Source organism: Castor canadensis, chromosome 2 (assembly GCF_047511655.1).
Source record: "Castor canadensis chromosome 2, mCasCan1.hap1v2, whole genome shotgun sequence".
In the NCBI taxonomy this organism is placed as follows: domain Eukaryota; kingdom Metazoa; phylum Chordata; class Mammalia; order Rodentia; family Castoridae; genus Castor; species Castor canadensis.
Genome location: NC_133387.1, coordinates 21474809 through 21501403, shown reverse-complemented (window position 1 = coordinate 21501403; position 26595 = coordinate 21474809). Strand labels below are relative to the sequence as shown.

The following is a 26595-nucleotide window of genomic DNA, read 5'->3' as shown; positions in this document are numbered from 1 at the left end:
TACAGAAGGAGACACTTGCAAAAGTGTTTTTACAAGTTTAGGAATATATTTACAAGTTTAGAAGGCATCAGTGCTGGGAAAGAATGGAAGTATTTTACTTGTTATGTACTACATATTTAAGAAGGAGAAACAAACAAAAATCAAATGAACTAAAGGAGAAAGGCTAATGTCTTTCCAATAGTAAGAATTAAAAGGAGTAAGCTTTTAGGATGCTTTACCTTTTGAGACCCTGGGTTTCTTCCTTCAGTTTTATGTATTTCCTCTTCAACATAGGAGATGTGTTAGTGCCTCACTGACCTCACTCAGAGCCATACTACTGTTTTTTGAAAACAGCTATATTGAGGTATAATTCACATGCCATATAATTACCTATTGAAAATACATAATTTGGTATTTTCTTTAAGTATATTCATAGGATTTTTTAATCACTACCAGTATCTAGCTCCAGAACATTTTTGTCCCCCATGCCAAATAAATCACTTACACTTTATCGGTCAATTTCCCTCCATTTCAAGTAACCACTAATGTATCATCTGTTTCTGTATATTTTCCTACCCTGCTATATTATATGATTAGAATCATATGTTAGGCCATCTTCTTAAACCTTTTCTTTTTACTGAGCATAATATTTTCAAAGTTTTTTTTCCTATTGTAATGTCTATCAGTGTTTTATTCCTTTTTGTGAACAAATAATATTCTGTTATATGAATACACTATATTTGATTTATTCAGTCATCAGTTGACAGACTTTTGGATGGTTTCCACCATTTGCCTCTAGTGGCTAATGCTGCTATGAACATTTATGTACAAGTTTTTTGTGCACATGTTTTCATTTCTCTTGAATGTATACCTAAGAATGATATCACTAGGTTAATGTGGTAGTTCAAATGCTTTGAGGAATTGGCACACTTTTTTCTTTAGTGGCTGTCCCATTTTATATTCCTACTAGCATTGTATGAAAGTTCCAATTTCTCTACATCCTTACCAACACTTTTTGTCTTTTTGATTACAACAATTCTGGTGGATCACAGCACTATCTCATTTGATTTTGATTTATATTTCACTGATGGCTAATAACATCAATCGTCTTGTTGCTTGTTGGCCATTTGTATGTTTTCTGCAGCAATGTATATTCAGGCATTTGTCCATTTTTAAATTTGGTTCTCTTTTATTACAAGTGTTCTTACATATTCAGGTGTAAGTTCATTATCACATTTGTGATTTGCAAATTTCATCTCCCTTTTTTGTGAATTACCTTTTCACTCTCTTGATGGCATCATTTGGGACACAAAAATTCTTAAAATTTGATGTAGCTGCAAGTTTTATGAACATTGCATGACTGTGTTATGGAAAGGCAGAAGCGAGCTTCCCTTCCTTTGGAGTGGGTGGATGGCTCAAAGTAGATAGAGCTGCCTGTGATGAGTCTCTCCAAGTCTGGCTGGTCTCTTCCTAGATGCTGTTACACCTTCCCCATCTCTTTCCTGGGGCTATGATGGTCATGATATGAGAACAGGCCTGTCTTGGCTTTGAGCCTCCAGAGATAGCTGAAGCTGGCGCTGTGTCAGCATTTTATCAAAGATTGCTGTTTCCATGATGTTAATAGATACTGTGAATCTCATCTTACACCTCATTTCCCTGCTGGGTGTCTTTTCTAAATGGAGCACTGCTCCTGCTTGCGGAGATACCCTCATCTCTCACTGACAGATAAGACATGCTGCTATGGAGCTCAGTGGTCCTAGAGATCCTAATAGCAGATGCCCTTCATTTAGAGCAGCCACTTGACTTGTAGTGTTTCTGCTCTATCGCTAGCTCACAGCCCTGTGCCTGGACCTTCAAGCCACAGGGACGTCAGACCCAGTGTCTTCCAGGCTTCTGAATATCATGGATCAATGTGCTTTCAAAAAATGTTGAGCATAACAGATGGCCATTAAAATTTAATTTTATCAAGTAAGGATGTTTGGCAACCTAACTGCCATCATGACAGAAAATAACTGAAATTTCCCTCCCAAGATAGTACAAAAAACATAAAAGAAAATAAATTTGTCTTTGTTTTTATTTTTCTTATTTTGCTATCTACCACTGAAAAAATGCATATGACCTGCAGATTTATATCCCAGAACCACTGCCTTATTATGTAGTATAGATCTTAAGTAGAACCTTTACTTAGCCTGGTATTTACTGTACATAAGATACCACTTTTATACTGATTATTTCACAGCACTGAATTAACTGTTTCAGCTGTTAGACTCAGACAAATCTTGTATTTTGTACCTCCCTGTGCTTATATTTGAGTAGTTCTCTAATAACACAGATGAGAAAGAAATTTTTTTTAGGTATATGTGGGTGTAAATATGAACTGACATTTAAAAGTTTAATGAAAACATCACTCAAAAGGTAAAATGGGAGCCAGGCGCCAGTGACTTATGCCTGTAATCCTAGCTGCTCATGAGGCAGAGATCAGGAGGAGTGTGGTTCGAAGCCAGCCTGAGCAAATAGTTCGTGAGACCCTATCTTGAAAAAAAAAAAAAAAATCCATCACTAAAAAGTGCTGGTGGAATGGCTCAAGGTGTAGGCCATGAGTTCAAACCCAGCACTGCAAAAAACAACAACAACAAAAGGCTCCTTTTTACAAATGTGTAACTTCTAGATTATGGGTGTGTATTCTAGACTGGGAGTACTACATAGATTCTGTTGATTCTGTCTCATCCAGATTACAACGTCAAATAGTTTTTAGGGTTTTACCGTAAGGTGGTTACAGTCTGTCACATTGGCACATTAATTATAATAACTTGGGAATAAAGAAGCCATAGGAATAGATAATATTGTGTAGGTGAAGAGATTATAATTGTAATCTCTTATTTATGGCAATAAAATCTTTTTTGCTTTTCCTTTCTACTTCTGGGTTGATTTATTAATTTACTCAGTAGCTATGCACTGGGAACTACACAATACTGCTCACATTCCAAGATTTTCTATACTTATTCATGGAAATACACATTAAATTCATTCAGCAAATATTTGCTAACTACTGTTCAAAAATGTTCCTGAATATACATATGTATAATGCAGGGCCTGCCCTGAAAGATTAGTGAGAGAAGGGAGGCAAAATATCTGCATATAAATAAATGTGACTCATTTATTGAACCACATATGTAAGCCACATGTGATAATTTCCTTAAAAGCAGGATAAAATACTATACAAGTTTGGAGGAAGAAACTGACTCTAGGCCTGGGTGATAATTAAAGCTATAAAGTTCAGTGGTTGAGCAGTTACTTTGTATCCAAGATTAAAAGCTCTGTTTTGTCCCTAAATCTACATCTGTATTCTAGAATGGTAATGAGAGGTAGATGGCTAAGTACACTGACATGGAAATCAACTTTTGTTCTAGGCCCAGCTGCCTTGAAACCTCATTTTGTGCCCTTGAGTATATGAAGTTGATGAAATCATATGTGCCCAGCATATCTCACTGTGATAAATAAGATTATGTGGATGCCTAAGCTGCTCCCTGTGGTAAGAGTCAGATTGCTTGGCAGGTATCTATTTTCTTTTCAGGCACCTTAGGCCATACATTTGGATGGCAGCAAGCACAGCTTTCCATGACTAAAAAGATTAGTGTCCTTACCAAAGTGCACTGTTTATGGCTAGGGAAGAGCATATTCTTTGTAACATCTGAAATGTTGTCTGAAAAATATTGCCTGAATTCCTTAGAGAAGCTGCCTATGTGAGTACAGAGTAGTCATGCCATAATCACTGAAATATGTTAAAAAGGAAACACGTGTTCATTGAGTTGCTACTGCTGCTTTAGGGATTTTACGGTTTTTAAATTTTGTTTATTTATTTACTTATTTTTTGTGGTACTAGGGTTTGAACTCAAGGCTTTGTGCTTGCCAGGCAAAGTGCTCTATCCCTTGAACCCTACCTTAGCCCTACAAATGGTTTTTAAAGTGTTAAATCATGTCCATTTTATAGCAGAGTATCTGAGGCTTAGATAAATTTTAGAAACTAACTTAGATCATATAACTATTCGAAGTCAAATCTGTTGAAATATGACATTTGTACTGTTTATGTTGCAGTGTGCTACTTCACCTGAGTTTGATGTTTTTCTTTCATGTCAGTGTAAACCATCTATACAAATAGATGCATATGTGTAAATGTTATTTATTTGTTGATTTGTTTTGCCACAGGTTACTTCTAGAGTTGTTGGAGCTGCTGTTTGACAAGTTCAATGCTGTGGCCACTGCACATTCTGTGGTCCTGGGGTACCTGCAGGACTCTGTTGGGACTCCAGTGACTCAGCAGGAAGAGATCAAATTGTATGATATGGCAGATGTGTGGGTGAAGATCCAAGATGTGCTGCAGGTAAGAGCCTTTTACACAGGCTGTTGTCTTGACTGAAGACACCCAGTTTAGAGCAACAGAAATACCAACCACTTAAAGTGTTACCTTAAGAGTCATAAACATGGTAAGAAAGTAATGCTTCCATTTATTTAAAGGCAATATGGTCATTAACTTTTACTGTCTTTACAAGGCCTTTTGGCAAACTTTTTTTTTTTTTTTTTTTTGGTCAGGCTTTAAAATAAGAACATTCTCAATATATAGCAATGAAGGATGTACACTATCTGGCTTTCTGTTAAAATGTACTTTACTTCACTAGAATTAGTTACATATTAAGATAATAAATAAGTTGGGAGGTCTAGGCAAGAAGATCTTATTTCAGGCCATCCTAAGCTACAAAGAAAGCTTGAGGCCAGCATGGACTGGAGAGTGAGACTGTCTCAACAACCCCCACCCCCAAAAAACTAAAAAAAAAAAAAAAAAAAAAGGATATTAATATATTCTTAAACACTATTCTATAAACATAAATTAGCTTAATTTTATTGACTATTTCCTTACAAACAACTTTTGCATATATTGGGTTAAATAAGTCAAGAACATATTCTGATAGATGAGAATAAACCTGTAAGATATAAATGTATCACTTCAATTGGTTTGTTGAAGATTGGGGGAATTATATTACTGTTAGGTATGATACTGCTGAGATGGCATTTAGAAATTATATTATATTTTCTCCCCATGTGTCAGCAAAACATATTTGATTTGGCCAGATGAAAATTAGAAATACAATTAAGAGTTAGCTGAAATAAGTTTGACATAGCTAAATAGAAGTGACTTGGTTAGGTAGTATCTGTTAATATGAGGAAAATTAAATATATGTGGGGAATTGAAAAATGTAACTATATAGGAATGAAATTACTTGCATGGCAAATAGGACTCTTTGCAGTAAAAAATCATGAATATAAACTGTAGTGATTTTTGAGAATATAGGCATGTTCCTGATATATTGAATGATTGATTTTTGATTATTCATTCATTAGAAATTCTTTTTTTAGTATAGTACATTTGCTTTATTGATGGTTCAGTAGAAATAATGTGGGTTGAGGCTACGTTGTAGGAGTTCTTTTAACCAATATGTCAATTACCATGTGTCCATAGTACGTGCTTCATGAATATTTGTGCATTGAATTAAATATCTTTATGGGTTGGTGATAGGTTATTTAATATTTTATATCTTGGTTTGCTAATCTGTCATGTGGAAATAATATATGCCTTTCAGGTTAACTGTTTATTTTAAGGATAAAGTAGCATATTTTATTGCTATTTCAAAAATAATTAGACGAAGGGGAAGAGGGAAGATATACCAAACAAGGTACATCTAAGCAAGGGGATGTACCAAACGAGGCTACATTGTGCACATATATGGAAATGGCACAACAAAATCCCCTGTACAACTATTATATACTAATGAAAACGTTAAAAAATTAGCCTTCCCCATATAGGAAAAAAAACCATTCTATATAGATATAAGAAGCAGTGAAATAGAACTTATTTTATTTTTGACAATGATTAAAAAATATTAGAATTAGGGACTTCTGGTTCTGGTCATGATGAAGTTACTTTTTGCTGTTTCTAACTATAGAACTGGATGGACTCAGGTAGCACAGTTAGCAGAGTGTAGGAAACACAAGAGGTGAGCTCCACCTTCTTCCTTGCTTCCTTCTGTGGGTACTTGCCAGACTGGCATAGGGAAGTGAAGTCTAACGCGGCAGGAGACTCTTAGCAGAGGAAGCAGATCAGAGTTTATAGACATGTAGAGGCAGCTGGAATTTATGGGTTAGGATACTGGAAAGGAGGAAATTGAATGAAGAAGGAGCTCCAGAAACTTCTAAACAGAGTGCTGTTGAGTCCTTGGTCGGATGTGAAACTGCACACCATAAGGCTTACCAAAACACATCTACTGTGGGGCTGTGAGCTGATGGAGATTCCGAAAGGACTTTCATAGTACTGGGAAGTGTTCAGACTAGCCAGTGTGGGAGGAGCATGCTGAGTCGCTAGCTATGGTTTCCCTTATGACTTCAGAAAGTTCATGCCTTAGGAATATGGCTGTTCTGGTCATTACAGGAAAGCTTACTGTAGCTTGCACACAACAAAATTCCAAACCAAGTCCCTCTGGAATCAGCCTGATTCACTGTGAATACATTGTCTGACAGAATAAAACTGTCTCTGAAGTAGGACAACATAACCCAGATTCTCAATCAGGATCCATAATGTCTAGCATACAGTTACTACACTTATGAAAAGTAGAAAATGTGATTCATAATTAGGATTTTTAAACTTGACAAAAATTTGTCTCTGAAATAAAAACATTACCAGATTTAGTAGCAAATTGAATACTCTAGAAGAAACTGTCAGTCAACTTGAAGACTGACCAATATAAACCACCTAAACTAAAGCACACAGAGAGAAAAGACCAAAAAGAAAAGAGAAAAAAGCCATGGTATCTTCTTGGATAATATAATGAATCCTAACTATGTGATTGTAGGTGTTTGAGGCAGAATGGACAGAAAGATTAGGGCAGAAAAATAACCAGAAGAAATGATGGCCAAAAAATTTTCAGAGTTGTTGAAAAGTATAAACCCACAGATCCAAGAAGCTTAACAAATCACAAGCAGGATTAACACAAAGAAAATATCATCTCCTAGACACATCGCTATCATTTGGTGAAAGCCAAAGGGGGAATAATCTTAAAAATAGAGGAAGAAAAGAACATGCTGTCTATAGGGAAACAGAGATAAAAATCATCCCTGATTTCTCATCAGAAACAATGTAATCCAGCAATCGATAAATGTCATCTTGAAAGTGCTGAAAAACCCCCAAAATTATCAATCTAGGATTTTTTATCAACTGAAAATACCCTTTGAAATGAAGGTTAAAGTAGAGACATTTTAAAATCAACTAAAACTGATTTTGTCACCACAAGAACTGCACTTCAAGAAATGTTGTAGAGTTTTTCAAGCTGAAGGAAATGATACCAGATGGTATCTCAGATCTACAGGAAAAAATAAAGAGAGCCAGAAATGTAAATATGTGGGCAAAAGTAAAGTATCTGTTCTTGTTTTTAATTTATTTGTTTTGCTTTAATGGATTTTCTTTATTTATGTTTAAAGCAGAACAATAATATATGTTGGTTTTATAATATATTTAGAGGGAGAGTGTATGACAATAATTGCACAAAGGGTACAAGTAGGGTAAATTAAACTTATTTTTGTAAGGTGTAATGTTTATAGTGGACTATGATAAATAAAGAGTGCATAATTTAATCCCTAGAACATTAAGATAGTAAAAAGTATTTATAGCTAAAAAGCCAGTAGAGGGGATAAAATTGAACACTGAATAAGTATTTTATTAACTCAAAGGAAAACAGGAAAGGAAGAAAAAAGAACAAGAAAGAAAGAAAATATAAAGAATTAAGCAAAGGTAGGATGTATAGCTGCAAATAGCAGGGTGTTAGACTTATACCAACTATGTAAATAATTGCACTAAATATGAACAATTAAAACTCCCAGATAAAAAGCAGAGATCAGACTGGATTAAAGACAAAAAAAATAAAATACAGACCTAACCATGCAGTCTCAAGAGTGTGTTTTGCTTTATTACTTTTTAATTTTTATGTCATTTTAAACACTTAGGAAAGTGGTAAGGGTAAGAGTAGTACAAAGAGTGTCCATATACCTCTTTGTCTAGCTATAGTTAGCTTTTTACCTCTATATCAGTTTTTTTCCAATGTATATGTACCCACATAAACTTTTTTTGAAAAATGAACAGCAATTTATCTAAACTGTTGTATATATTTTGGTGTTGTCCTATAGCCCAGTAATGTTCTGTGTAGCAGGTTTTTTGCTCTTCCAGTAGAGAATCCAGACTGGATTTGTTTGTTTCCTTTAAACTTGAGCATTTCTGCTGTGACTTTTCCTTTGATGACAGTGGCATTTTTGAAAAATATACTCCTCTCCTACTAAAACAAGTTTCTCATTTTGGATTTAAAAGGCACACCTTAAAGATACAAGTAAATTAAAAGTATAAGAATGAAAAGAGATTTGACATGAAATTTTAATAAAAATACTAATGGTACCTAAATACATCAAATATTATTAAAATATGTATTATCAAATGGTATTAATTGTATCATATTACTTATGACATTTAAAACCTAAGTACTTATTCCCTGGAAAGTGTGTTATGGACTACGCAGTCCTACTCTGGCAAGGTTATAAAATATTTTCTGAAAGGGCTTATGATTTGTATTTTGAAGTGAATTTCTAAATTCAAAACAATACTGAAATGTATTAATGTCCTCTTATAATATCATCATGAATTAACTGTGACTGAACAATAATATCACATCTTCCTTTACTTAGACTTTGTCAAATGTATATAATTTCAACATTTGTTTTACAACAAAACTTATATTACACTAAAATAATTCTAAGAAACTAAGCAACCTTAAATTTTTAACTTTTGTTTTTTGTGGGACTGGGGTTTGAACTCAGCGCTTGCAAAGCAGGCACTCTACTGTTTGTGCCACAGCTCCAGCTGACATCTTAAAATTATTAAGAAATTAACAGCTGAAATATATAAATGATCAGAAATATGTATTTGTGGCTTATTAAATGAGGAGTTATAGCTTCATATATGTAGTTTAAAAGGAGTGATGTAGAGATTCTATCTTCATGTTAATGGGATGAGTTATTTTAACAAGCTTTAATGAAATAATTTATATGCTGTAATGTTCACCCATTTAAGATACAGATTTTACTCATGTTCATTGTATTTATGGAGTTGTGCAACCTACACCACAGTATAATTTTGAAATAGTTTCATCATACCAAAAATAAACCTTTTTATCAGTAGTCACTTCTTCTTCCCACTCACTTTATCCTACCCCTGGGCTAATAGGTATTATTCTTTCTAGAAATGTCTTATTTTTATCATCTATCCATGTGTCCATAAGGATCAATTCTGGTTTTCTCTAATATGGATCCTTGGAAATTTTACATTTTAAGCCAAAGTAGACAAAATGTGCTTGAGATACTAAAGAGGTGTCAATTGTATGTGTGCCTGTCAGTAATTTATAATCCCCAAATTATATACTTGGCAAAACTATTGCTAGTTCATATTAATGCATACAGATAACAGTTACATAAGCTATTTGACAGGTAAAGTACATTAAAACCAAAACTGATTTAATAATACATAGAAATAGCATTTTATTTAATTAGTTTGAGTTCAAGCTTTGACAATGCCTTTTTTCCTTATTTTCCTTCACTTACACTTATTTCTTATTCTTAGGTATTTACTTTCCTACCTAAATATATATGGGGTTTGAACTCAGCCTCATGCTTCCTAGGCAGGCACTCTACCACTTGAACCACTCCACCAACCTTATTTTGTGTTGGGTATTTTTGAGATAGGGGCTCATGAACTATTTGCCTGGGCTGGCTTCTAACCACCATCCTGCTGATCTCTGCTTCCTGAATAGCAAGGATTACAGGTGTGAGCCATTGGCACTCAGCTCTTTTTTTTTTTTCTTTCTTAAATATCTTTTGGCTGAATACCCTTAATCATAAATTGAGATCTGTTGATTTTTATTAACTATTTATTTTACTGATCTTTATTATTCCATATATTTGAGAATAAAGATTTTTTTTCCAACTGGAATGCCCTTAACTAAAAAATTTTATTGCACTAGCAATAGAAGGTGTAGTATGAAATTGAATAAAAGTGTTGGGAGAGAATCCATGCCTCGTTCTTGATCTTAGAAGGAAAGCAATCAGTCTGAGATAAAACATCTTTGAATGAGAAGTTCACCTAAATGTTTTAGATTGTTATTACTACACACTAAAAATTATTATGCAGCTTTTAAATTATTTTTAGGTTTTTATCTTTTCTACTTTCTTCAATTCTTTCAGGTTACATAGTAATGAGACTATTGGACTATATATCCATCAAAAAGCTAGAGATCTAATAACAGATGTATGTCTGAACTAATATGTGCACTATAATCATTATGAGATGAGTTAGAAGGACCAAGAATGATGTTTGAGATTGCTGATAAATTGGCCATGGAGAATTCATAGAGGTAGAGAAAGTAGAGGATGGCAGTACAGATGGGTAGGAAGGCTTATGAGATAATATTGTTAAATGACACAAAGGGAATGAATGGAATGGACGGGGTGTTCAGGGATAGGAAAAGGAAGGATTTATTTGTAGCTGAAGGTTCATTTTATGGACTAGAAGCAAGCTTGAATAGGCAGATTTGGGTGCAGATTATAGAAAGCCCTTTCTGTCATCTAGGTGGGATGTAGTTTGACTTTAGATTGATAGTTCCTAAAGTAGGCTGCATCTCAGATTTATCTAGGAATTGACTCTTAGCCTCTTCTGAATGAGAATCACTGTGGATAATGATGATACTTCATTTTGTTTAGCTCCTGAGGTGATGCTGATGCATTTTTTAAATATCTTGTGTTTGAGAATCATTGTTTTGGGCCAGTGGTTCTCAAAGTATGTTTCCTGGATCATCTGTCCCAGTATTAGTTGGGAACATATTTAGGTAGAATTTCTGGTTCAGTAAGTTCAAATTAATGTATTGAACCAGAAACCTGGGGGCTGGGCCCCACAGACTATTTAACAAGCCATTCAGATGTTCAGAATTTTTTTGTTTTTGATACTGAGTTTTTGTTTTTGTTTTAAACTCAGGGCCTCACACTTGCTAAGCAGTGTTTTATGATTTGAGCCATACACTCAGCTCTTTTTGCTTCAGTTATTTTTTAGATATGGTCTTTCAGTTTTTGTCTGGGATGGCCTAGACCACAGTTTATACAGACTATGCTTTCCATGTAGCTGGGATGATAGACACTTGCCACTACACCCAACTTTTTTGTTGAGATGGAAGTCTTATTAACTTTTTGCCTGGGCTGGACTTGAACGGTGATCTTCCCAATCTCTGCCTCTGAGTAGCTGGGATTATGGGTATTAGCCACTGTGCCTGGCTCACGTGAATCTTAAGTATGCTGAAGTGCGAGGATCTTTGCTTTTTTAAAATACTGAAATAGATGAAAAATTAATTGTGGTAATGGTGAAAAGAATGGAATGGAAAGGTTGCAGAGTAAGACAGACAAGCTATTTGGAGGCTAAGGGAGAGTCTGTGGCTTATATTACTGGAAGTGTTGCCTAACAATAAAGTAAACAAGACAGACTTTGATGGTAGATGATGAACGAATACAATGAAGTGAGAAACGAATTTGTAAAGTTTTTGAGAGTGTTTCAGAAAATCTGTAAAATGATACAGTTGACCTGTCAGCTTCATTTCCAGTAGGACATTATAATCTAGTGATGATTTAGTATTAAATTATTGGGCCCAACTCTCTGCTAAGTACTGGGGGATAAAGATGAACAAAAGATAGTCTAAAAGCTCACCATGGTGAAGTGAGGGAGAGCCTGTGATAGTGTTAATTTTGAATTGCGTTCAGTATTAGTGATTTTGTATAAGTAGTTACACAGGAGAGCCCTGACTAGGAAATAATTAATGTGTGCCTACATGCAGGGTTTGGACAGATGATTTTTGGTTTAGGTTTCCATGTGGAGTTTTATAGATAGGGTCAATTTCATTTCCATTTCCTTGTTGGAGGAATGATCTTTAGGTTACAATTATTCCTGGAGTATGAAATAATGGAGAACAATAGACAATTGTAGCTAAGCATATAGCAGCATGAAAGAAAATGAGATAATATGATGAATGGAATTATAGATGTTCATTTTATCTTATTTTAATTTTGGTGATACTGGGGTTTGAGCATACTCTCTAAGGAGGTGCTCTTGAGCCAAGCCTTCAGCCTTTTTCCTTTAGTTATTTTTCAAGTGGGTACTTGCTTTTTGTCCAGGCCAGCCTGAGACTGTAATCTTTCTCCTGTATAACTAAGATAACTAAATGTACACCCATCACTTCTGGATTATTAACTGAGGTGGAGGGAGGGGTCCTCTAACTTCTTTTGCCAGGCTGGCCTTGAACCAAGATCCTTTTAATCTTCCTTTCCTGAGTAGCTGGGATTACAGGTATGTACCACCATGCTAGCCTGAGTTATATATTGTTTAAATTTCAAATTTCAGTGTTTCTTTGAATGGAAAGTGTTTCTTGCTAAAAAAATTGAAATGTTCTTTTGTATTAAATCTTGGAGAAGAAAATAATTTCTTGTTCTTTTGAAGACTTCAGCAGTTTTCTCCACTGGAACCTGAGGTATTCTTGGCAGGCAGATCCCATCCTTTAGCTGGAAGGATCGTTTGTCTCAGCATGTTTATGTCTGAAGACAAACAGTGAGGAGACAAGGCTATAGCTATCATAGTAACAAGGTGTCATAGTTTTCTCCTGGTGTCAGCTCTGTGACCACACACTGTTGCAGTCTTTTTTCAGTTTTTTATTCTTTTAGAACTGCAATAATAGAAATACATGTTTTTACCCTTCTGAGCAGCAGCAGAAGCACCTTCCAAAATGTCACCTATGTGGTGACATACTGTCATACTGGTGGCTGTACATTTTCAAGTGTGTAAGGCTGAAGTATAGTAGAAACACAAAGTATTCATTTCTTTTTGAATTCTGTATAACAAAAAAATTAAGAGGATTGCTTTGACCAGACCCATCCTCTGGATGTTATGATTCTGAAAAATTTCAAGACAAAAGTGTCCACTTAGCCACTGTCATGTGAAATGTGTAACCCCTCGATGTGTTAAGCAGTGAGTATAGTCTGTTTACACTAGCAGTGACTCCAGCACAGTCATTTTGTTTTTTAGTGCCTTGATTTCTTTTTCCAGAGAGTTACAGAGACAGATTATAAAATCATTTTACTTTTGTTAACTGCCACATAAATGTTTAAATAGTGATAAAATTAACCTCATGCAGAGAGAACTTGGCATTTTCTGTCAGGTAAGAAAACCACAAGATTATTGGTACTGATCATGACCTAGAGAGGCTTTTCAAGGAGATGTACACTTCTATTTTGAATCTAGGCCTGAAACTGGGCTATTATTAGATACTGTTGCATTCAGTAATTTAGTTAGCAGAGGATTCCCTTCCTTAAAGTAAAACTACCCTTTTCAATATTCCAGGCCAGATAACTTATGAGTATTCTTTCAGAAATAGTTGGTCTTCATTTCTAAGCCTTTAAATCTTTTTGATGACCTCCATTTTGGGTGGCATAGCAAAGACACACTGTCAGCCAGGCCACTGAGTCTCCAGAAAGGTGCTTGTTTCTAGAATGTTTATTCTGTCTTACCAATGGCTAGATAGCATGATGCACAATAAGTAGAGTTCAATTAATGTTTGAAAGTTAAGTTAAAAACCTTCCCATAAATCAGAGTCAGATTCTATAGCCACAAGACCCTTCCTGTGTTGTTTCAAGTTTCTACTAATTCTTTAAGTAGGAACTGAAGGACAGTTGAGGAGATTGTTCTAACTCCTAGTGCAGATGAGACAAATGCCCGAGTCTAAGTGCTGTGGTATCTGACCCTCAGGGAAGACTGATGTACATGTAAACATCAAAGCCAAACTTTGGAAAATGGTGGTTTGGCAGGGGATACTCTAGAATAGATAGATCTCATGGCAAGTCTTCTCTTTATAAATTCTTAGATGCCTAAGGTGGGCCTGCTTGGGTCTGACTACATGCTGGTATAACAGGTCTTCCTTCTAACCCAGTACCTCCAAAGTGTTTACCTAGTTTTATTTGGGATTTTAAAGAATGAACCATAATTAGCTAAGTGCCCCATTAGAGTCCCCCGGTACTGCTGATGCTTACCAAGATTTGGTATACCTGAACCTATGAAAGAGGGTTGTTAGGCACTCTGGAAAAAAATTTGGAGGCAACTTAAAAAGCTAAACATTGATCTACCATATGATCCAGCAATACGACTCTTGGGGATATACCAAAAAGACTGTGACACAGGTTACTCCAGAGGCACCTGCACACCCATGTTTATTGCGGCACTATTCACAATAGCCAAGTTATGGAAACAGCCAAGATGCCCCACCACTGATGAATGGATTAAGAAAATGTGGTATCTATACACAATGGAATTTTATGTAGCCATGAAGAAGAACGAAATGTTATCATTTGCTGGTAAATGGATGGAATTGGAGAACATCATTCTGAGTGAGGTTAGCCTGGCCCAAAAGACCAAAAATTGTTTGTTCTCCCTCATATGCGGACATTAGATCAAGGGGAAAACACAACAAGGTGATTGGACTTTGATCACATGATAAAGCGAGAGCACACAAGGAAGGTATGAGGATAGGTAAGACACCTAAAAAACTAGCTAGCATTTGTTGCCCTCATTGCAGAGAAACTAAAGCAGATACTTTAAAGCAACTGAGGCCAATAGGAGAAGGGGACCAGGAACTACAGAAAAGGTTAGATCAAGAAGAATTAACCTAGAAGGTAACACACATGCACAGGAAATCAATGTGAGTCAATGCCCTGTATAGCTATCCTTATCTCAACCAGCAAAAACCCTTGTTCCTTCCTATTATTGCTTATACTCTCTCTTCAACAAAATTAGAGATAACGGCAAAATAGTTTCTGCTGGGTATCGAGGGGGTGGAGGGGAGAGGGAGGGGGCGGGGGGGGTAAGAGAGGAAGTGGGGGAAGGGGGGAGAAATGGCCCAAACATTGTATGCACATATGAATTTAAAAAAAAGAAAGAGGGTTGTTAGGAACCAAGAGGCCATAGTAAGTGGTGGTGATTAATAGTAATAGGTGATATAGTGTGGTATAAAAGGTTTCACTATATGATTTGAAGGAAATTAAAGCAACAGCCATGACCTCACTGACATTGTTAATGTCTAGCAGAGAAGATTTTAGAGCAACAATAATTATATTTTTTTGAACTGGTAATCTTTGTTTTCAATATGTTTTTCTTAAACCTCTTATTATTGTAGAGGAATTTCATATGCCTGAGTTCTTCATTATCTGTTGCTACATACAAAATTATTCAGAAACTTTGTGGTTTAAGACAACCACCTTTTTCTCATGATTTTATGTTGGGAATTCATGAATGTGGAGCTTTGACTTTATATGGCATCGACTGGGATCAGTCACTTGGCTGTTTCAGCTGCAGTGTGGGTGGAGTTAGAAGGAGCAAGAAGACTTCATTCACTATGTGTCTTCATTCACATGGCCTCTTCCTCCATGTGACCCCACAACATTGCTGGTCTCAGGGTACTTGGACTGCTAGCATGATTGTTAGCTTCCAATAGGGAGCATTCTAAAAGGCCCAGCCTTGGAAATTACATGGTATCATATCTGCTACTTTTTTCTGGTCAAAAGAGGATCTTGGATTCTAGCAGGAGGGGAAATAAAATCCATTGAATGGAAGAGAAGCTAAGAATTTGCAGCTGTCCTTATTCCATGACACCATTGTGGAATCTGTGGGTTTGCTTTCATAGCTCCTCCAGAGTCTAATATTTGCATGAGGTTGTTGTCACTGGGTCATTGTCACAAGATGAAGATTAAAAAAATTTTCCCTGCTGACTTCTCTTTATTGGTTAGAGAATATTTAAATGATTAACAGGTTCAGCAAAAATTTTCAATTTGATCATAGGGATAACCATTCAAGATATATTTAGGAAAATACAAGTCTTTCATAAAACTGCTTGTTCAAGTGAGTTGGTGAAAATTCTTATACTTTTGTCAGTTTAGACTCAGGCACTGAAATGATTTCGTGTATCTTTTTAGTCCATTTGATCTTTCTGTTGTCACCATTTGTTATATTGTCCTCCATTTTAGAGATGGAGAAATTGAGATGATGAGTTTAAATCATGTTTTTAGCCAAAGAAACAACTGTAGATTTCAGCTTGCCCTTTCCTTTTGTTTAAAAATTTTGAATGATTGATTCACAACCCTACTCTGGCTTAAATTTTGATGTTTTGACATTTAAGAGAATCTATTTTACTTTGTTTGGCAATACTGGGGTTTGAACTCAGGGCCTCACACTTGCTAGCCAGGTGCTCTACCATTAGAGCCTCTCTACCAGCCCTGAGCCTGCATTCTAATGGTGGTAGGAGCAACTCTTGACCATGTTAGTTCCACTAGTTATATTCTCATTCCAGTGTAAAGGTTTAGAAATACAAAGTAAGGATATTACTGATGTGTGTATCATATTAAGAGTATCTGCAAATCTTAACTTAACATTGGAGTGGAAGTTAAGTAGCAGCATATTTACAATTTTTTGTCCTTAGCCTTTGACCTGAGATGAAAGGTGATGTAGAACTTCTATTTTAATATTTCAGCCAGTCTTGACCTATAAAATCTCCATGAGTTATACTGATGAAAGAGATACCGAAAAGAGATTTTCTTGGATGTCCTGAATAGTTGGCAGGACCCAGTTGGCAGGGGTGGCAAGTCGCCCTATTGTAGAAGCCAGAAATGGTGCCCAATGACCTATTGAGTCTCATTATTTGGTGTGTTTTAAACATAGATAATCTGGTCAGTGAGTTCTTCTGGATTCTGTTACACTAGTCATGATCAATCTTGATGTTGTCATTTTAACTCTTCTAAAACCATGATTTTCTGTCAGGGGGCATAGACAACAATTACCTGTGGAGTCCATGTCTACAGAGCCTGAGTTTTAGAATTCTGATTCTAATGCATACTCAGAGCTAGGATTAGCAAGTGTTTTAGTTTTGGTCATATTAAAGCCAAGACCTTGAAATACAGTCTTAGTGGATGGAAGAAGTTTACAAAAAATTAATTTAATTTTGAAAGATATGTCAATATCGCACATTTGAGAGAGTGTGTTCCATGATACCATGACTTATAGCAAATGATGATAGGATGGAGAAACTCCATGAAGATGGGAAAAAGTTTCAATATATACACACTTTAAAGGGGTTAGAAAAAAATAAACTGGGCCATGACTGATCTCTCCATTTACACATTTTGGTCTGTTTTATTGTAGCAACTCAAAGACAGCTGACAGAGGTAATTCCTATTTCTGACATGAATAGTTGAGAATATTGACACATACATTCTTTTATCCAAGAACTTTTTTGACTGGAAACAATGATATCAGAATGTTAATTATTATCTGTTCTTAAGAAAGGACTTTTCTAAGTTGCTTCTCTCCCTCTACTCCCATTTATTACTTGTATGTGTTTTCTATATTTACATTAATGGGAATTTTTCATGTATTTGTTTCTTGGGGAGAAAAGAAATTTCTTCCTTCTAACATGTTCCTCTAAAAGGAACTTAAGAAATAATTTTAATCTTTTTATTTTGGTGGTACTGGGGTTTTGAACTTAGGTCCCTGGACTTGCTAGGCATGGGCATATGTGCTACTGCTCAATCCATGCCCCCAGCCCTTCTTGTTTTTAATTTTTGCTTTATTTTTCAAATGGGGTCTTGCACTTTTGCCTGGGCTGGCCTCAGACCACCATACTCCTACCTGTGCCTCCCAAGTAGCTGGAATTGCAGGTATAATTACAGGCATGTGAGCCACCACACCTGGTCCAATAATTTTAACCTTGAAGGAAGGTGAAAGAAGAACATAAACCAAGAATACAAAGAAGTTTATGATCCTATAGAAAAATATTCAGTACAAACACAAGTGCTGGAGAAGAACATAGAAGGATGAAGTTATAGGATGAACTTAGAAGGATAAGTAACAGTAAGTTGAGTTCATGGGTAAGGTGGAATGTGGCACATTTTAGCATGGTTGGGAGGACTAAATGTATAATATGAATAAATTGTAGTGAACTGGGGAGAAGGGAAGTTCTTTTGTTTTGATATTTTGGTTAGTTTATCTTCTTAGAAAGTATTACAAAAAAGAATAATTTTGAGTTATAGGGAGATCTTTAGAGAAGGGAATAGGCAGTTTGCGTTCATTCCTTCAGGTAGCAGTCTGCCAATGTAGTTTTTTTTCCCATTATGGAAAAAAATGTTTAGATATAGATAGAATATGTTTCAAACATGTTCAGACATAGGACAGTATAATGGATCCCCATCCACATCATCCAGTCTCACCAGTTTTCAGTTTATTGCCAATTTTGCTTATCTTTCACCTTCCTACCTCCTTCTCCCTTTTTGACGCAATATTAGAGTTTATGTTGTTTGTCTGTATTTCAGTATTAATCTCTAAAAGACAAGAACTCTTTTTAAAAAATAACCATACGTAAAACCAAAATTTCTTTATCATCAAATATCTAGTCAGTGTTCACATTTCTAGCTGGTCAAATGTTATAATTATATGTCTTTCTTAGGTTGCTTGAATCAGGATCCAAGTAAGGTTTAAATGTTGTAGTTTGATAAGTTTCTCAGGAGTCTTTTACTCTATAAGTTCCCTCTTCCTCTCATTTTTTTTACCTCTTGAAATTTACATATTGATAAGAAATGATCACTTATCTTGCAGAATTTTTGACAGTCTGGCTTTTGTTGATTGCTTTGTGTCATTTGCTGTTAACTGTTGTCTTGTAACTTGGGTCTAGAGGCTTGATCAGATATAAATTGATTTGGGGGAACGAGTACTTCATCAGTGATGGTAGATATTATAGATATTATCCTTTTTTTGATAGAGTAGTGGGTGAAAGTAATGTTTTTAAGATGATTTACCTGGCAACAGTGTATAAATTGCAGTGTAAGAAAAAAATGGATGGAGCAATGCCAATCAGAAGGAAAGGCAGGGCTGTGAAAAGAAAGGGGATAGAGATTAGAGAGATTTAAAATAGGGAACGAATTTTCAAAACCTTTTAATATTGATTTTTAACATATGAGGAGCCATAAGTCAGGGTGAAGTTTTGAACCTGGGTGATTGAGAATTAGGACCTAGAGATGGTGCTTTGTGCATGTTAAAGTTCAGGTTTTGGCAGAATATACCTGTAGAATTGTGCTATAGACAGCTTTATTGCACACAAGAGACTAGGAGAGAGGTTAGCACAGGAGATAGAAATTTAGGGATCTATCTGCCTGTGGATAATTCCAGAATTATACAAATGAACAGCTCAGAAACATACTGGCAAAGTGAGGAGTACTTTCCTTGAATAGTTCATTAACTCAGTCAGACCCCCATAGTTGTCACAAGCAGATACAGTCTCTAGAGAATGGAGTTTCTTGTGATGACGCCACATTTTACCTTTCTCCTCATGATTGACATCATATTCAGGTGATATGGTAGCATAGTTTTAAGCAGGACCCAATGCTAGTTAGGTACAGGGAGGTTTCTTTCAGAAGCTGGTGTTAACGTTCGAAGATATATACTGATAGCTTAGGAAGGAAATAAATGCTAGAGAGCCTGGAAGAAAGTGGAGATGCAGAGTGAGCAAGATGGAAATTATATGAGGCCAGCCATAAGGAAAAGATGTTGGGGTTGGGGGTTGATATATCAGCCTTAGTACTCTCTATTTGCCTCAGAATCCTGTATTCATCAGCCTGACCCTATATTACAACTGAGAACCAGCTAGTAGGGTGGGGACCAAGAGTTTCCTAATGTCATCTCCTGTTCCTTTTCTCTTATATCCATCAGAACACTGAGTATTCAGAGACTACAAAAATTGTGTATAATCATTAATAAATCTTTCTTAACTGAAAGGACTTTAAGAAAATGTTATTCCAAAAATCTCTCTTAAACTGTTTAACTGCATCATATCTGTTTAACTGCATCATCTGTGTTTTATATATACTTTTGTCTAATTATAGAAGGATGACAAAATAAAATTTTGCTATCAAATCTATACCTATAATTCAGTGATTTATTGAAGAAAGGTTATAGCCAAAATGTATTCAAAATCATGTTTATCTTTTTTCTATCCTCAGCAAGATTATATGGAAAATACTCCAAGGCTTTTTTAAAAATCATTCTGTGTTTTCCAGAAGTATTGTTGTTGTCAAGGAATTGTTCACCTAAGTGAGTGACATGCACCTTTTTTGGTTAGCTCCCCAAAAGTTTTGAAGGGTTTTGAAAATATAAAATGAACAACAGAATCCACTGCTTTGGATACGATTCCGTTGGCAGACAAGGGCTGCTGCTAAGTGATAGCAAATGACGAAAGCTCAGCACGAGGTAGCCAGCCTCACGGGGGTGATGAATGACAGCACTTAGATATGTGTTAGCAGCGTGATATGGCAATGAAAAAGGCCAGTGCTATTTTTGGCTGTGCTGCACAAAACAGCGTCTCATCATCCAGCCTGGCTGAGCATCACTTTCCATCTAGTCCTCAGGAGGCAGCATCTGGGAGTCTGCCTTGAGTGCCCGGCACATGCACCCAGGGAAGATAGACAACCAGGTGGGAGTCCCAAGTGGAACATCTGCAGTGATTAAGGACTTCAGATGAGGCATGTTTGCTGCTTTTAGAGGAAGCAACTCATTTAGGAATTGAGCATGGCAGTAAAGAGATGCTAACCTTTTCAGAGATAGGGAGTTGCTGACATAATAAGCCAGTGTAAATTGGTCACTGAGAGTTGTGACCCTCATAGTTGTCATTGGTTTAATACAGTGCACTTAGAGGGGTTACTCAGCCTCTTTCACAGACATCACATCATTAAAAAAGGGCTCCAAAGCAGAATTAAGCAAGTACTTACTTATGGTCAACTGTTTTTCTCAAGCAATCAACATTGGCAGTGCTTGCTATAATTAAAAAAGGGACACAAACTTACAATAGATTATATAGGTAGGTGCTTTTGATGGGAAATTCAACTGCAAGTGTTAAACTTGGAAAACATAGGTGTGAGACTTTGTAGTAATCTTTGAAATTAATAAAGGAATTATTTCCTTTCCATCATACTATAAGTAGGCACAACAGAAAGAAATTAAGAAATGCAGAATGTAAATGGAATGTCAGGGTGCATTTCTACTCTGAGAACTACTGGACCATAGAGTGTTCCCCCAGGAAAATAGGGTTGAATTTCATTGGACATTTGATCCTGATGAAACTGAATATGTATTAGTAGGGAAATAGACTGAATATCCCTGAAGGCATTTTTCATTTATCTTTTCTCATATTCTGGGTCCTTGTTGAGCTCTTCACCTGCTGTGATCATACAGAAATTTCATCTCTTGTTTTTCTATACTCAGGCATATTCTAGATGCTTTGCTGATAGACATAGGCTTAAAGTAGAGCTTTACTGCCTGGGATTGACCTGGTACCATTCCCCTTGATTTTGTAGAATGACTCCACTCTATTTGAAATGCAATGTTAGCCTGTAGTAGTATCATTTTATAATCAAAGAAGTAAATTGAAAATGTAAACTCAATTTCAGTTGTATTACAAATTCCATGTTTCCTTGTAGTAAACTCGTCTGTTGGATAAGATTGCCTTTTTTTCCCTTTTGGGGGCAGTACTGAGCTTGAACTCAGGGCCTTGTGCTTGCTAGGGCAGGTACTGTGCCACTTGAGCCACTCTGTCAGCCCCCATTAAATTGTTTTCTTAGCTTGACATTCAGATGTCTCCACAAACTGCAAAATTTACTTATCTAGGGTTCTTTTCTTCTTCCTATAGAAAGACCTTATTTCAATTAAATCAGTCTTTCTCTCTGTCCTCTAAACTCTACCCTTTCTTATACCAGAACTTCTGTTTTAGTACTTCTGTATTTTACATCTTTCCTCTTGTCTTTGTCTTCATCCCTGAATGCTTTTTCTTGTATGCTATAATCCTTTCTGTTTTATCTATGAAGCATTCATTCATCATGTCCTTTCATGAACTTGGTATACTTTTTGATTTTATTACTATACTTATTTGACATATCTAATGGTTATATTTTTTCTTCCTCTGTAGAATCTACATCTTTGCATTTTAATCAGATTAAAGGTCCGCTTGAGGACCATTTCTTATACATCTTTACAAATCTCTCACAGTGCTTTTGTACTTTCATTTTTCAACTCATTATAGAACTAATATTTAAGCCTTTTGAGAGATGAGACCATAGTTTGTTTATTGTGTGCCCCCTTTTCCCCTCCACCCACAGAATTTGGCACAAGTTTTTAAGTGCAATATGTACCTAATGAATACTTCTTAAATGAATAAGTAGTAGAAATGCAATACCTCTCTACTGATTAGTTGACTTAAGGTTTGCTACAGACTGAATATTTATATCTCCCTTAAAAATTCATATGTTGAGGTCTAACCCCCAGTGTGAGTTATTTGGAGGTGGGACCTTTCTGAGAGGACTAGTCCTTGAGAGAAGAACCCTGAAGAATAGAATTTGTGCCCTTATAAAAGAGGCCACAGAGAGATCCTTCAACACTTCTGCCATATGAAGTTACAGCTAGATTGTGAACCAGGAAATGGGCCTTCACCAGATACTGAATTTCTGATGCCTTGATCTTGGGCTTATTAGCCTCCAGAACTGTGATGGAGTAAATTGTTGTTTATAAGCTACCCAGTCTATAGTATTTTGTTATGGTATCCCAAACAGGACAAGATTGAATTTTAAATGCCTTACAAATGTGATGAATTTCATAGATTTAAAAGTTGTATAGCAGTGGGAATCTTAAAACTATGAAGGTTGCTATGCTCCTAAGTGACCAGTTCCTCCTGCTTTCACTTACTGTGGTTCTATAGTTAAATTCTCCCTATGGAAAGGGTTACTGTTAGCCAGATTACCTCAAGTTTCCAGATCAGGGGAGTGAAATAATGTTGGCAAGAGAAACAATTAATAATGGAGACTATTGCAGTGTTATTACTGCATACGTGATGCTCACTCATTGGCAAGCATCATTTTCACCAAGGGCATGATGATAATAGATTTGGAAGAGTGGTGAAGAATTTAATAATAGGTTAAGTTAGAATAAAACTGCCCAAGGTTTTCTTTCATCCTTTGGAAAAAAGATATTTAAAATTTTGATTTTCTTACCTTTATTGGAAAATTTTTCCTATAAATCTTGGTATAAGTGATATGCACTTGCTATAAATTAAATCTACTTCTTTCAGTGGTATCTTTGGTGTGCAATTACCTGCTTTAAGTGGTAAGTCTATTTTTAGAATCATCAGAGTTTCAGTTATATAATTCTTTGTAGTAAATGATAGTTAATCACAGCATGCATTTTACCAGAGGGGCAGCTTGCAGTGAATGCTGTGGAAGTGTGTTCCCTCTGAGTATAGTTTGTGCATTGTTTTATGGTCCTCTGAGATGTGAGGTGTTATAGAAATGTAAGGCTTTTATTATAGCTCCTGACCCCACTGTACAGAGCTATGCTAACAACATTGATGATCCTTTTGCATAGTCAAAGAATTAAACAAAAAGAACCTATTAATTTTCAGCTCCATTAGAGATACAAGAATCAAAAAAAGATGTTTGCCAAATGGAATGGGACTAACTTGGTAAGAGAAAGAAATTTTTATTTCAAGCTTCAAGTAATCATGACAAATAATCTAGCTTTAACAAAAAAAAAAAAAAGACACTACCAAAGTGCCCGTCAGTATCCTTTCTAAATACTAGCAGTGTTACAAAGGCGAGAAAGAAAAAAGAAACTACACAAACATGAAATTAAAATTGCTAGAATTGGTTCAGTATATTGTAGTAAATTACTTCTGAGAGCCTCAATTTCAAGATATGTAGCTAGTCTGTAGTAATTAGTATAATTTTGTATGGTCACATCTTTATATTATTTTTGCTGGTCAAGCAATTGTACTTTTCCCTTTTTTGCCTACCTGATTACAATTGAAGATGATGAAAAAAGCCATATTTCTTGAGGAAGGGTAAATGCAAATTTTCTGAACTGAAATAGGAATATGTAAAGTACATTAAGAAAAGTTTGGGTTTTTAATATAAAATATTTTTATAATTTCCCCCTACTCACATGAAGGACCATCCTGATATGTGCATCTTTTGAGATCATTAGTCTGAGGTCAAAGAGATGAAAAGCAATTGCTCTTTCTTTTGAAATAAAAACAGACATAGCCAGAAGAGTGAGAAAATATCCTCACTTTTTCAATTATTCTCTTGTATTTTTTTTTTAAATCTACTGTGTCTTTCTTCATCCTTGGCCAACTAGGATGCAAATAGGGCATGAGGACTTCATGATATCAAAGGAGCAAGTAAGTAAAGGATCACAGAACCATGGTTATGAATGGACTTAGGGATTCACACTTAGGTCCTATACAGCTTTGGAGGCAGAGAGTTTTACTGCTCGAGTAAAACAAGAAAAAACCTATATTGTCTATATATGAAATAGACAAACATATATGCTACAGTATATAGAAAGGGAAAAGCCATCTGTTCATTCTGTCTACATTTCTGTGGGGATTTAATCTGATGGTGAATTTCTTGGGATTTATATACAATAAACTTGTGCTAACATTATATGGATAATGGTGGGGGGGATAACCACATTTTACTCTTTAGGAATTGTTTAGTTCCCAACTCAGCATATGCTATAAAAAAAACCCCGATATATGTACATAACATAATTTTTTTATGTTAGCCTTTTCTGACTATGGGAGAGATTCTTTTCTTTGTCTTACCATGAAAACTTCTCAGGATGGATGGTGGCATCATGAATGACTTTAGATAGACTAGGGTCCTCAGAGTGTGGTCCCCAGACTATCAGCCTTATCTCTTAGGATAGTTAGAAATACAAATTCTAGTGTCCTATCCCAGACCTACTGATTGAGAAAGCTATGGAGTATGGAACTCTGCAGTCTATGTTTAATAAGCCCTCCTCCTTATTCTGATATGCAGGAGGACTACAGCATTAGACTAGACTGTAGTAAGGAAATGCTAGTGTTACTTGGAGGAACTTCAGCATGCAGACTCATGCTGAATGTGCCCTGGTCCATGCTTTAAATATATCATTTCCTTCAACCCTCCCAACACTTCTGGGAGGTTGCTATTATGTTGTTACTCCTGTGTTTTGATGATGACATTGCATGTAAGCTCATATGATTGGTAAGCAGCAGAGCCAGGCTTTGAATCTTGATATGATTTCAAAGTTCATTCTCTTTATTAATATTGAATAGGAAGATTTTAAGAAAAATGGTTTTAAGTGACTTTTGTGATGTTTTACAACTCAGTATTCCACCAATTAGGAAGACATCCAAGAGGTTGTCAAGTTTGTGCTAAGAGCAAACTAGTATAAAACTGGAGATCAGTTCTAACTCCAGCTCTGCCTGCACTCTGTTTTATTTATGGAGTTTAGTTCTCAAGTGACTTATTCATGTAAATTAGCTGACATTTGTATAAATTATGCCAATATTATCCATGAAATTTTGCCAGTTCCATAATTACAGTACAAAGGTGGGGACAAAGATGCATACACAGCCCTATCATGGAATAGAGCTGTATCAACCTTTTCTTAGTTTACTTTCCTCTGGTATTTCAAACAATTCCTTTTGGTCCAGGTTCTTTTCTTTTTCCCTTTTATGTGGGGCTGGAGATTGAACCAAGGGCTGCTAACGTGCTAGGAAAGTGCTCTGGCACTGAATCATTATCTCTAGCCCCTCAATCCAGGATTCTGATGACCTGCATTTGCACATAAAACTTTTTCTTTATTTCATGCTCATTCTTTCCATTTGCTTTATTTAGTTGGTTTGAACTTTTACTCTTAGTGCAGGTTAGAGCACACAGTGGGGCCAGATCTTCACTTTTAATAACATTCTCTTTCCAGACTCTCCTCTGTAATCTTTCTTTAAACCAGGTTTACAGAAAGAGCAAAATGAGAACAAAAGTTGACTTTGTGTTTTGTTTTTTTTTTTTAAAGATGGTACTGGGATTTGAATTCTGAGTCTCATACCTGCTAGGCAGGCACTCTATCACTTGAGCCATTCTCTCAGCCCTTTGTTGCCCTTTTTTGTTTCTGTAAATTCTACTTCTCAACTGAATTTCTAAGAACCAAGGAGAAATGGATTGATTACCTTTAGGTCACTTGGTGACTTGACTTCCATTTTCTCTAAATGGAAATGTTTATGTATATTTGATAGATGTTTTGTGGTTTAGTTAGTGCCTCTAAACTGATTAGGGAATGTAAAGTGGTATTTAAGTGCTTATTATTTTTAAATTACATTTATAAAGGTTGGAATATAGATAACCATCATTATCATCATTTAGAATTTGTACACCATTTATATTTCCAAAGTGCTTTATTCATGTAAATAAGCTGGTGCCTTGTATTCCTAGAAATTATGTGAGTATTATCCATCAAATGTTGCCATTTTCAGTTTAGAGTTAGTATTTTTATTTTAGCCAAACTATACCTTATTATAAGGGTGAAGTGGCAATAGCTTT

The 26595-nt window shown here is 35.7% G+C and overlaps 1 protein-coding gene across 3 annotated transcripts in view; it reads left to right on the top strand.

Moving 5' to 3' along the window:
- The window catches only part of Exoc4 (exocyst complex component 4), an 826621-nt gene that overhangs the window by 137836 nt on the left and 662190 nt on the right, over window positions 1–26595 (top strand). For all 3 annotated transcript variants that reach the window (XM_074062803.1, XM_074062797.1, XM_020169325.2), the window contains exon 7: window positions 4186–4360. In XM_074062803.1, the coding sequence (XP_073918904.1) occupies window positions 4186–4360 (175 nt within the window). The remainder of the gene's footprint in view (window positions 1–4185; window positions 4361–26595) is intronic.